General features: G+C 42.1%; 1 protein-coding gene across 1 annotated transcript; it reads right to left on the minus strand.

The window, feature by feature from the left end:
• Window positions 1-5,043: 5,043 nt before the first annotated feature.
• msx1a (muscle segment homeobox 1a) lies at window positions 5,044-7,085 on the minus strand. The gene is made up of 2 exons (XM_046076605.1): window positions 6,563-7,085; window positions 5,044-6,353 (listed from the first exon to the last, which is right to left on the minus strand). The coding sequence occupies exons 1-2, from the start codon at window positions 6,993-6,995 to the stop codon at window positions 5,935-5,937; spliced, it is 852 nt and encodes a 283-aa protein (XP_045932561.1). The 5' UTR covers window positions 6,996-7,085; the 3' UTR covers window positions 5,044-5,934.
• Window positions 7,086-9,818: the final 2,733 nt, after the last annotated feature.

Raw genomic sequence — 9,818 nt, forward strand, 5'->3', positions numbered from 1 at the left:
TTTTTGTTTCACTGACAGTAATTATGAACATTTTTTACATTTTTATTCTGAAATATAATTTGAAAATACAGATGCAGTACTGCAGCCTGGAAACAGAGTCAAATCTGCAGCCATTAGGCTATGTTGAAAAGGTTCAAACCTTTTCTTGCTGTGATGAGAACAGGGTGATGTTTCAGTGAGAGATTAACACAAAATGTTACATTAATAAGCGATTAAGCAGGGACACATGGGTTCACAGAGATTTTCAAACTTCTGATAATGTAGCAGCTTTCCAATTAGCAAACTTAGAGCTTTAATCAAAATATCTAATGGCACATTATTATTTTGTTGTTATATATCACAATCCACAATCATGTCACAAAACCCAGCTGCCATTTGATTATTCTTTAAACACTGAGCCAGAGTCAAAGAAAACATCAGTCTTGAGAATCTTACAACACATCACAATCATTTTATTATCATTTAACAGCCTGCAGTTTAGTTTGAGCTTGGCCCATGTTGCAATAAGCAAGTTTTTCTTTTATGCGCCAAGAATCAAGTTCTTGCACTTCTGAACCATCAGGTCTGAACCCCTCACTGCTAATTAACCAACCCTGCAAAAACTTAAATGTTAGTCAGCCGCATGTGGCTCGTTAAGAAATCAGCCCACAGTGCGGTTATAAAGCTTAATTGCTGCGCTTGTTGATCATCATTAGAGGGCCGCAGAATCCACGTGATTTTCTAGCATTAAGGCAAAACGAGAACAGAACATTTAAATCGCTGGCGGCCAGGTAATTTAACAATTTTAATGTTCTGCGACACTGCAGCAAAGATGCTAAATGCTGCACAATAAAAAAAAAAAAAAACAACTTTGCCGAGGGGTGACAGTAATCGTTCTCTGCTTTGTTGAATTAGCTAAATTGCCTTGTAAAGGACATATCAGAAACCTATTAATTAAAGGATCATTACAGGGACGGTGATGCAGTTTTGATTCACTTTTGTTTATGGGGGGTGGGGGCAGGCAATTTTCCATCACATTTAGCACTTTTATTGCATCTTAAAAAGAAATGCTGCCTCATTAGGCCACATAAGAAAATGTTTCCCCCTTAATTTCCAATAGCCGATTGGCACACTCTCCTCACTATTGTATGCTGCTCGGTAAATGTGGATAGGGGCGTGTTAGTGTTCAACCAGTGAGATTCAAAACTCTCACATATTAGCTTTCCCTCCTGTCAGCAGTAAATGTACCTTACAAACGCACAGTTGTTCCACTGATTTAACACGCTGAAGTAATTATTCAGTGAAGGGTCACCTGAGTCTGTGAAGAAGGACCAAACAGCCATTAACAGTCAGTCAGAGGGGATCACTCTGTTGGTATCTCGGAGGTTCACAACTTCAGCCTTCAGTGTAAGTGGCCAAAATCTGGTCATGAACGTAGGTCAATCAAAACCTTTCAAGGCAAGTAGGACAGCGGACACTTGAGGATAGGCTATAACCACAAAATTAAGGCTAGGCTATATCATCTTTGTTCTTCATTAGTTTAATTAATCCGTTCTAACTATGTAGCCTAGCCTAGCTCTGTTTGTAAGCTGCTTTCATCAACATGGGCGGTAGGCCTACAGCCTAACTCATTAAGACAAGGTAGTGATAAATTGTATAAGCAAGCAATTCAAAATGTATTATTCATCTGCTTGACTGTCAGCATAGCTAAATAGTCATCCGTGGCTCTAAAAAGTCCAGCTCAATTATGTAGGCCTATTTAGGACTATATCTTTCCTTTAATATTGACTTTTACTGTGTGGCAGTCTCAATACTTAGGCTACTTCATGGTGAGCTTATTGCATTTCATTTCTTTACATATGTCTTGGCTGTAATATTTCTGTTTCGTTACCTAGAGAACATGTGGTTTTCTGCAAGAGATTGATTTTATAGGTATTTTTGGTGTATTGGCAGCCGCAAGAAATTGGTGATGATGGCTGTGTCTGCTGGTAACACTGATTTATAGCGTTCTTGCTGCATTGTTAACAGTATTTACAGCACGTGGCTCTGAGTGACTGAGGACTCCCACCGCATTGTAGGCTACTTTGCAGAGCAAGGACATAGTCTGCCATTCTATTAAGCTATAGGCTATAGTTAAATATAAATATTTTCCTTGCGCCCTAATGCCTTTATTTTAGCCAAGATCTTCTCTCATATCCAGGACTCAGAGTTCACATGTTGTGAAAAACAGATGAGTAGGCTAATTTAATCGAAAATGTGCCTTTTGCTTTTAACTTTTTTTTACATGAACAGAAAAAGACATTTCATAGTAAGCAGACAACTGGATACATGCTTCAAGAAAGAAGCCATAATGAAGGTGAAACAGCAAAATTTCAAAAAAAAAATGTATTTATTTATTATTAGATAAAACATTATTATGATTATATCCTAGTTTAGTCACTACTGCACCACATTTTTCTGAAAAGGCCCAAAGCCAACAGGCTATTCAAAGAAGATTCTTCTGGCAATGACACTAAAATATTATTTTATAAAGCTAATTTTTGTTGAATTCAGTTTAGTTTAAAACGTTATACTTTTTGATCGAAAAGAACGAGCCTTTTTAATGTTACTCCGACTCTGAACAGAAGGTGGTGGTGTGGTATCTGGGAGATACAGAGAAAGTTACAAGGACTGGAGACTAGTTTAAGATCTATTTTCCCCACATTTCAAGTGGTTGTAATGGACATGTTAAGGCCTTAAGTCTAATGTCTTGCAACACCTTGTCTAATATTTTGAATGAATTCACAGCACCTGATGACCCCTTGTAACTCAGCCAGGCCAACATGTATTGACATATTATTTCTCACAAAAAAGTCATGAGCAGACATTTGTTGCAAATTTCTAAAGAACCAGATGACATGAATACACTTAAAACAGCAACTCCCATGAAACGTGTCAAATTAAATATGGTCAAATCTAATTGCTTCATTAATCAGGTATCATAGAGGGTAATTAGAGTATGGCGGTAAATAGAGACTGCATTTGGGCAGACTGTTTCCGCAGAGATCATAAAGGACGCAACCAGCAGTTTTGACCGAAGAAAATCAACGTGAGCCTAGATTTGTAATTTACTCTGGTTTAGCCTAATAGGCTATGTCGCAATAAAAACCTGGGTAGTGGGTCCACTTATAACAGTCTTTGTTAAGGAATAAACACATATAAGTCTGTTAAGGAATAAACACATATAACTCGACAAACTGTAATAGCCTGTGTTAATTCAGTTTATAAAAAGTCACATAGTCTATATGTCTCAACTGAATAAAGGTTAAAGGTCTTTTCCACTGACTTCTCTGCTTTAATAAACATTTAACCAAGCTGTCTAGGCGACTTCTAATAACCCATTTTCCTTTCTTGGGGATCAATGATCAATGGATTTTTTTTTACTGCAGAGTCAAACAGCCTCCTGTGATCTTTTGGATGATATAAACTAGTGAGTTTTGTTTTCTCTTTGGCTTCTGGCAAGATACGGAGAGCCGGGGACAAAAGAATGAAAGAGTTTAAAGAATGAACGGATCCCCTTTGGTTCTTTTGTGTCAAGTTTCAACTCTTTTCAGACTGAGCGTCCATCCGTGTGATTTCAACTTATTGTCAGGGGATCTGTAGCTATTAATTTATGCCTCGTGGATAAAATGGAGCAGATTGTCAGAAGAAAACACACCAACTAAATAAATAAAAAATAGACTATCTGGCCTTTAGTCAGGCAACATCCACCATAAAATAAACTCCAAGAATAAACATGCAATTCATTTGATACTAAAAGATGTGGCAAGATTGGGTGGGAGATTAAAAGCGTGTTGTGATTCTTGAGAAATAGCTTAATAAATGCCTACATTTGGGCCCTTGTTTAGGACAGCAGCTTGTCAGCGCTGAGGAGCAGTGTTGCCCGTCCCAGTCCCCCGTTGACATTTTAGGAATGATAAAAGTTCCGCCTCGCCTGGAGCTACAGCCTGGCTGGAGCCGGCCTCCGTCTGCGGCAGATTGCCTTCTTTGCTCATTACAGCAATTATTTTACTCCAATTTAACCCCTGCCTGAATGGCAGAGAACTCGAGAGAAAGCATTTAAAACCTGCTGCGGAGGGGCCTGTAATTTCTCCTTGTCTGTTGCCTGTTTTGCCATTTAAGTCTTCCTGATGGCAGAAAATGACTCCAGCGTTCAACAGAAGGATAACATATTTGCTTTAGGCTATGTGTTCCAGTAAGGTAATATGTTCATATGAGGAGTGGCATACTGGTTTTAACACCCTGTCTTCTCCATAATGGGGTGTCACTTGGCTCATTTTACACCCTAAACACTCCGTAATGACACTCTGGTGGATTGTTTACAAGCATTTTAGCCCAGAGAACCTATCTCCAATATTTTTCGGTGTGTTTTGAAGTCAGCACAACTGGTTGTCCCCCAGTTCCCACCCCCTAAAATCTTCTGGCGCCAACAAAATCTAGGTTAGTTATTTTAAAGCAATAGGCAACAGCTGTGGCAATACATTCCACCAAATAACATCTGACAAGTTTAAATTCACAGTGCACACTAGCATTGCAAGGGTGCATATACCTATACTGGAGCGCAAGCCTGAATGGTTTCATTATCGAATACCTGACGATAAATTGAAAAGGTCGGCATTATTTTCTCAATATTGTCATAGTGTGTGTCACATAAAGCCTTTGGCCATCTCACTGACATTCCAAAAGGCATAATATTTCAATTATGCTCTCGTCAAGATGATCATTATTCATATTTTTAATTATTTAATACGGTTTAGGCCTGATAATAATTATTCCCTTCTGCTTTTCTCCCCAACTTGTTAATCTTAAGATGATATGTCCAGGAAATTACAGAACTCACAAAGACTTAAATTTCCCTCTAGAATTGTAAAATATTAAGTAGGCTATTACTTGAAGTTTTCATTACACCATTAAAAGAAATATTTTCCAAGCTTGGTTCCTCCGGCTTTATAAAACGACCACAATAGTCACATTTTGGTGCTACAGGCACCCTGCAAGTGTCAGTCAAAACGAATAACTGCTTAATGAAAAAGAATAAACAATTTATTGTTAAGTTATGTCACAAATATATTCATAAAATAAATGAGGATATTCTTCAAATATACATTATTTTACAGTACACACATCCCTTCCGAAGGGAATCACTCCAACAGACAGTGCTGTTATAAAAAACAAATGCTGTGGTTCTCCAAATTCGCAAAGAGCATTCATTGACACTGGATTCAGTAACCCACTGTATTGACGCGTTGATATGAAAAGTATGGTTTCTGCAGCGTGACAGCAGCCCACAGATGCGATGGAAGCCCAGCTTATGTTTGTCAAGCGGCGCAGCAGTCTCTGACTTACTCACAGAAGCCGTTGTAATAGCCTTTTACCTGCTGTAAGCAGCCATGAAGGTAGAGGAATGGGCTATCTTTGATACACTTTTGCACAGCCTAGTGGCCATACTTAACTGTCCATTCGTGATATGTCATAAGCCTACGAATTGTTTTCCACCTCTGCACCGCAAAAATGTCCATCTTAAAGTCATTTAGTCTCACGCTCAGATTATTTTTCTGAACTAAGATTTCTAGTATCAATACGTGCTTGACTGGCATTATTATTTCCAAGTCCGCTGACAAAAACTGATTAAGACTCGAGATTAAATGACTAATAAAGCTGGATTATTTTTGCAGTGTGTGAACTTACTGGCAAGGTCAAGAGAAGTGGACAAACTTCAAGGTCCTCAGAAGGGGGTCTGTTTGGAGGTCTTGGCCCCCTGACAAGATGTGACACTGAGCTCACCGCCAGGATGTCTCTTTATTTAGTACACTCTCGTCTCACTTGTCCAAAGGGCCCCCTCTCGTTCGGGGCCCTCAGAAAGTAGCCTAAACCCCCTTGTGTGCTACTGCACGTGCCCCTCGTCCTCCGTCCCCGTCAAGCGAGGTGGTACATACTGTATCCGACGTGAGCGGCGTACAGTCCCACGGGGGAAACCGGCAGCGAGTGCCTCTGGAACGGGTGCGAGCCTTGGTAGGACGCGGGGATGTGCGCACCGAGAGGAAAGGAAATCCCGAAAGCTGGAGGCAGCATAGGCTTAGCTGCCATTTTCAGTTTTTCAAGTTCGGCCTCCTGCAGCCGCTTAGCTTTGGCCCTCCTGTTCTGAAACCAGATCTTGACCTGGGTCTCCGTCAAGTTGAGGGAACTGGAGAACTCTGCGCGCTCGGCGATAGAAAGGTACTGCTTCTGGCGGAACTTCCTTTCAAGGGCCAGCAGCTGGGACGTCGTGAAGGGGGTCCGGGGCTTTCTGTTCGTCTTGTGTTTTCGCAGTGGACAGGCAGGAGGACTCAACCTTCCTGTAAGAGGACAAAACGCTTTCATTTAAAACCTTGGATTGCAATGCGCAACATCAAACAAATGAATTGAGTAGCCTAAAAGTTGTGTGAGTGTGAAAGAAATCCTTCGCCACACGCGTCCAACATATTTAATAACAGAAAGTGACAGATATTTAACTGAGATATTATTTATTTCTGTAATCTAGGCGGTGTGGGAGAAAAAAACTTACGTGGAGGTGTGGGAGAAAAGCGAGGACTCTGTATCCATGAAGTCCTCTCTTGACTGTCCGGGCTCTCGGGCTTAATCAGCACGTCTTCTGGCATGTTCATGATCTCGCCCACTGAAAACGTGGAGCTCATGTTTAAAGCAGGAACTGAAGTATCCAGACTGCCGAAAGAGCCCATCCTTGCGCCCTTTCCGAGCGCCTGGGACGTCCCGGGAACGGACGTGGCATCCGGGGGTTCCACCTCTCGCCTGGGTTTCCTATCAGCCATCAGTGCCTCGACGCTGAAGGGCAAAATAGCAACTTTGGGCTTCATAGTCTCCTCTGCGGGGCTCAGGCTGGTCTGCATGTCGTCTCTGCTGACAAGAACCGAGCGGGGAGGGAAGTCTTCGGTTTTCAAACCAGCGGTCAAAGCTGACATGGCGATCGATGGGGCCATACAGGTCCGACTGGCACGGCTGAGGTGGCTAGTTGACTCTCGTGGGTATAGTTGAAAGAGTTGCACAACGTTACTGCGGTGCGCCCTGAGGTGACGGTATCCTCATGTTTATGTGACCAAATTGGAGTGCCTGGCTGTAATAAGGCAGGCGTGGGGAGAGAGGCGGCCAATCAGGGGCGAGATGGGCTGGTCCAGGCGAGAGACAAAAAAGAAATCAGAGTGGGAAAATTAACAATAGGTACTTTTTTAAACAGGCAACTTCAGATAAACACAACAAACTCTTAATGGGCAATGGTTTCATCAAGACTTAATCCATGTCATGTTTATATGATCTCTGATAGGCCTGACTTTCCTGCCCCAAACATTTTGACCAGCTTTATTCAGATCGACCCATATGAGGACTGACGTTGGCCATGTGCTCAAACTTCTTATGCGAGTCTTTAATATTGCACAACAGTTTACTGCCCCCTCTTTATGCGATGAACCTCTCGCAGCGCGCTGTTTATTGATGGCTGCGGGGCTCTAATCAGATTGAAACACACAGGCCTTCGCAGTCATTTAGGGGTAATTATCGGGCTTGGGGGAGGGATCACTCGGATTTTTCCCCTTTGACTACATCCATTAAAGTCAAAATTGATGTGGCGTCGGGGGGAAAGAGAGGGGGGCAGCGTGGAGCCAAGGAGAGATTTAACCCAAGACTGTCATTGATTTACCTGGCTATAGGCTACCTCAGGTCGAATCTCATTATTAGGAGTCCATAAAAAGTGGGATTTTAAAAAATCGTTATTATGGTTTACAGAAAACATGTCAATATGTGCTATAGTATTTCATTTAGAATGGAAAAGTACTGATGCGCTCATAAAGTTTGATATTGTACCCAAAAGTGTTGCTGCTCTTAATTTTAGATTTAAAAGCCTTGTTGTAAAGACATGCATAGATCACCTTTATTCTGCTGTGTAGCCAGTTCCCAGGAAAGCGACTGCGTCGCTAATTGCCAAGCATAAACAATCTGTCACGATTTGTCAGTCTCCTTAATGGACAGACAAGTTATGTTGTTTTTAGGCGCCAGCAGCTCCCGGATCAAAGCGCTCGACTTTAGGGAGACTATTGAAGAAGTTGAACCCGCACCGAGAGCGCAGCGCCGCCTCCTGCTCCACCCGCCCTAGCCGAGGGACACTGAGCCATTCAGCCTGAAACATTTTTGCTTTTTCTCAGCCATTCCCATCTATTCAAATGAGCGCCCTAGTCGGCGTTGTACAGCTCCTCAGAAGAAAAGGCCGGCGCCCACTGGTTACTCTCAGAGAGTCGCGATAGGCCTACTGAAAAGGATTCCTAGGTGCAAGTATTTCCCAAGATCCACATCAGACCGCAGAGCTGAGGAGGTGTTTGTTGTTATGACTTTGTGCAGGAGTATGCGATGTGTGAAGTAGGCCTACACCCCATCCCAGTCATCCTCTTAATCTATCTGTCACCGTGCCATCACTTTAGGAATTAAAATAACCCAGCCAGGACCACAGGGGTACCGCAGACCCCACGTTTGGAACCAAATGCGTCATAAAGATTAAACTTGTTGTGGTGCAGTCTGGTCATGGTTGAAATATCAAATGGCTTCCTTCGCTTGAACATTGTAATTAAAATTCAAGGTGACATGGTGATTTTACCAGGGACGCAGGCACCTGTTTTGCACGTATAAGCGATAAAGATGACAGGATAAGGTAAATAATTTGCTATTTGTAGAGGCGTTGCAGAAATAGGCTGTTGGATCTTATTATGGCGGACTAATGTTAGCGAAAGTGGAATCAAATAAAAGAAATGTGGCTTCTTATGTGTGTTGCTTTTATAAATGGTAGGCTATAATATTGTTAAAATGATTAGAATAATAAATCAGTAAAAGGTGTTTCTTTAAAAACAATTTCTTGCAAAATAGGTAGCCTTGATCTAGAGTGATTTCCGGTTGTCACATACTTATTTAAACTCCCTTATTGTTGTCTTGCATTTTTTCAACAGATAACCTGGATTTAGTTTTGTGTGTGTGTGTGTGTGCGCGCGCACGCAGGTAGCAAGGCTCAGCTTGCAGCTGCGGTGTTTGGAAACACTTAAAGCCTCTAACCTGGAACGAGTGGCGTGGCACCGAAGGCTTTGAAGTCACCGAGGCTCCGGGCTCCCACGTCCTTCTGATGTACCCTCTGCTTGGGACTAAACAAGTCCTCCAACCCCGACTAGTTAAACAAGTCCGCGTAAACGCAAATAGGCTCACACACGCGAAACGCATTAACGCGCGCTGTTTGGTGAGGTGTGGCAACGCACAGACTGTGCAGGCCTACACATCACCAGGAAAATATGAGCAAGCTGCTCATATAGCCTACTCATCGCTGCTTTTTCCTTGTCTCCACTTTATTTGTCTTGTGAACTGAGAGGACAGCGGGGAGGGGAGAAATATGAGCAGGCTGCTTCTATTTTCCTGGTGATGTCTAGGCCTACTCCTTCAGAAACTCTGCAGGTCTGAGATAAGGTTATTCCCACTGCGTTTCCTCCATGTTGGACAGTGTTTTCACACGTGATGACCTTATTCCTATCTGAAACATAATTATCTTCTTATAAAGTAAGTTACCTCAGCGGAAAATATGACAAAATAGCCTACTTCAAAAAATCACGCTGCCCCGCAATTATTGTTGTCTGCTTCACACTCCACCATTTTCTCACTTCGCATCAATAGCTGGTGATTTAATTGTGATCTCTCTCTGCGAAAAGTTGATTTTAATGAACATCTATTTAACCTGATCGCTGCAGTGTCCTTGTCTCCACTTTATTTGTCTTGTGAAC

The sequence above is a fragment of the Micropterus dolomieu genome, linkage group LG18, assembly GCF_021292245.1.
Source record: "Micropterus dolomieu isolate WLL.071019.BEF.003 ecotype Adirondacks linkage group LG18, ASM2129224v1, whole genome shotgun sequence".
Classification (NCBI taxonomy): Eukaryota; Metazoa; Chordata; class Actinopteri; order Centrarchiformes; family Centrarchidae; genus Micropterus; species Micropterus dolomieu.

Bases quoted from the DNA above. Each gene is read 5' to 3' on its own strand.
- msx1a (XM_046076605.1), bottom strand. From the start codon at position 6,995: ATGGCCCCATCGATCGCCATGTCAGCTTTGACCGCTGGTTTGAAAACC. The intron at 6,354-6,562 runs GTAAGTTTTTTT...GTCCTCTTACAG, and splicing joins CTTTTCTCCCACACCTCCAC to GAAGGTTGAGTCCTCCTGCC.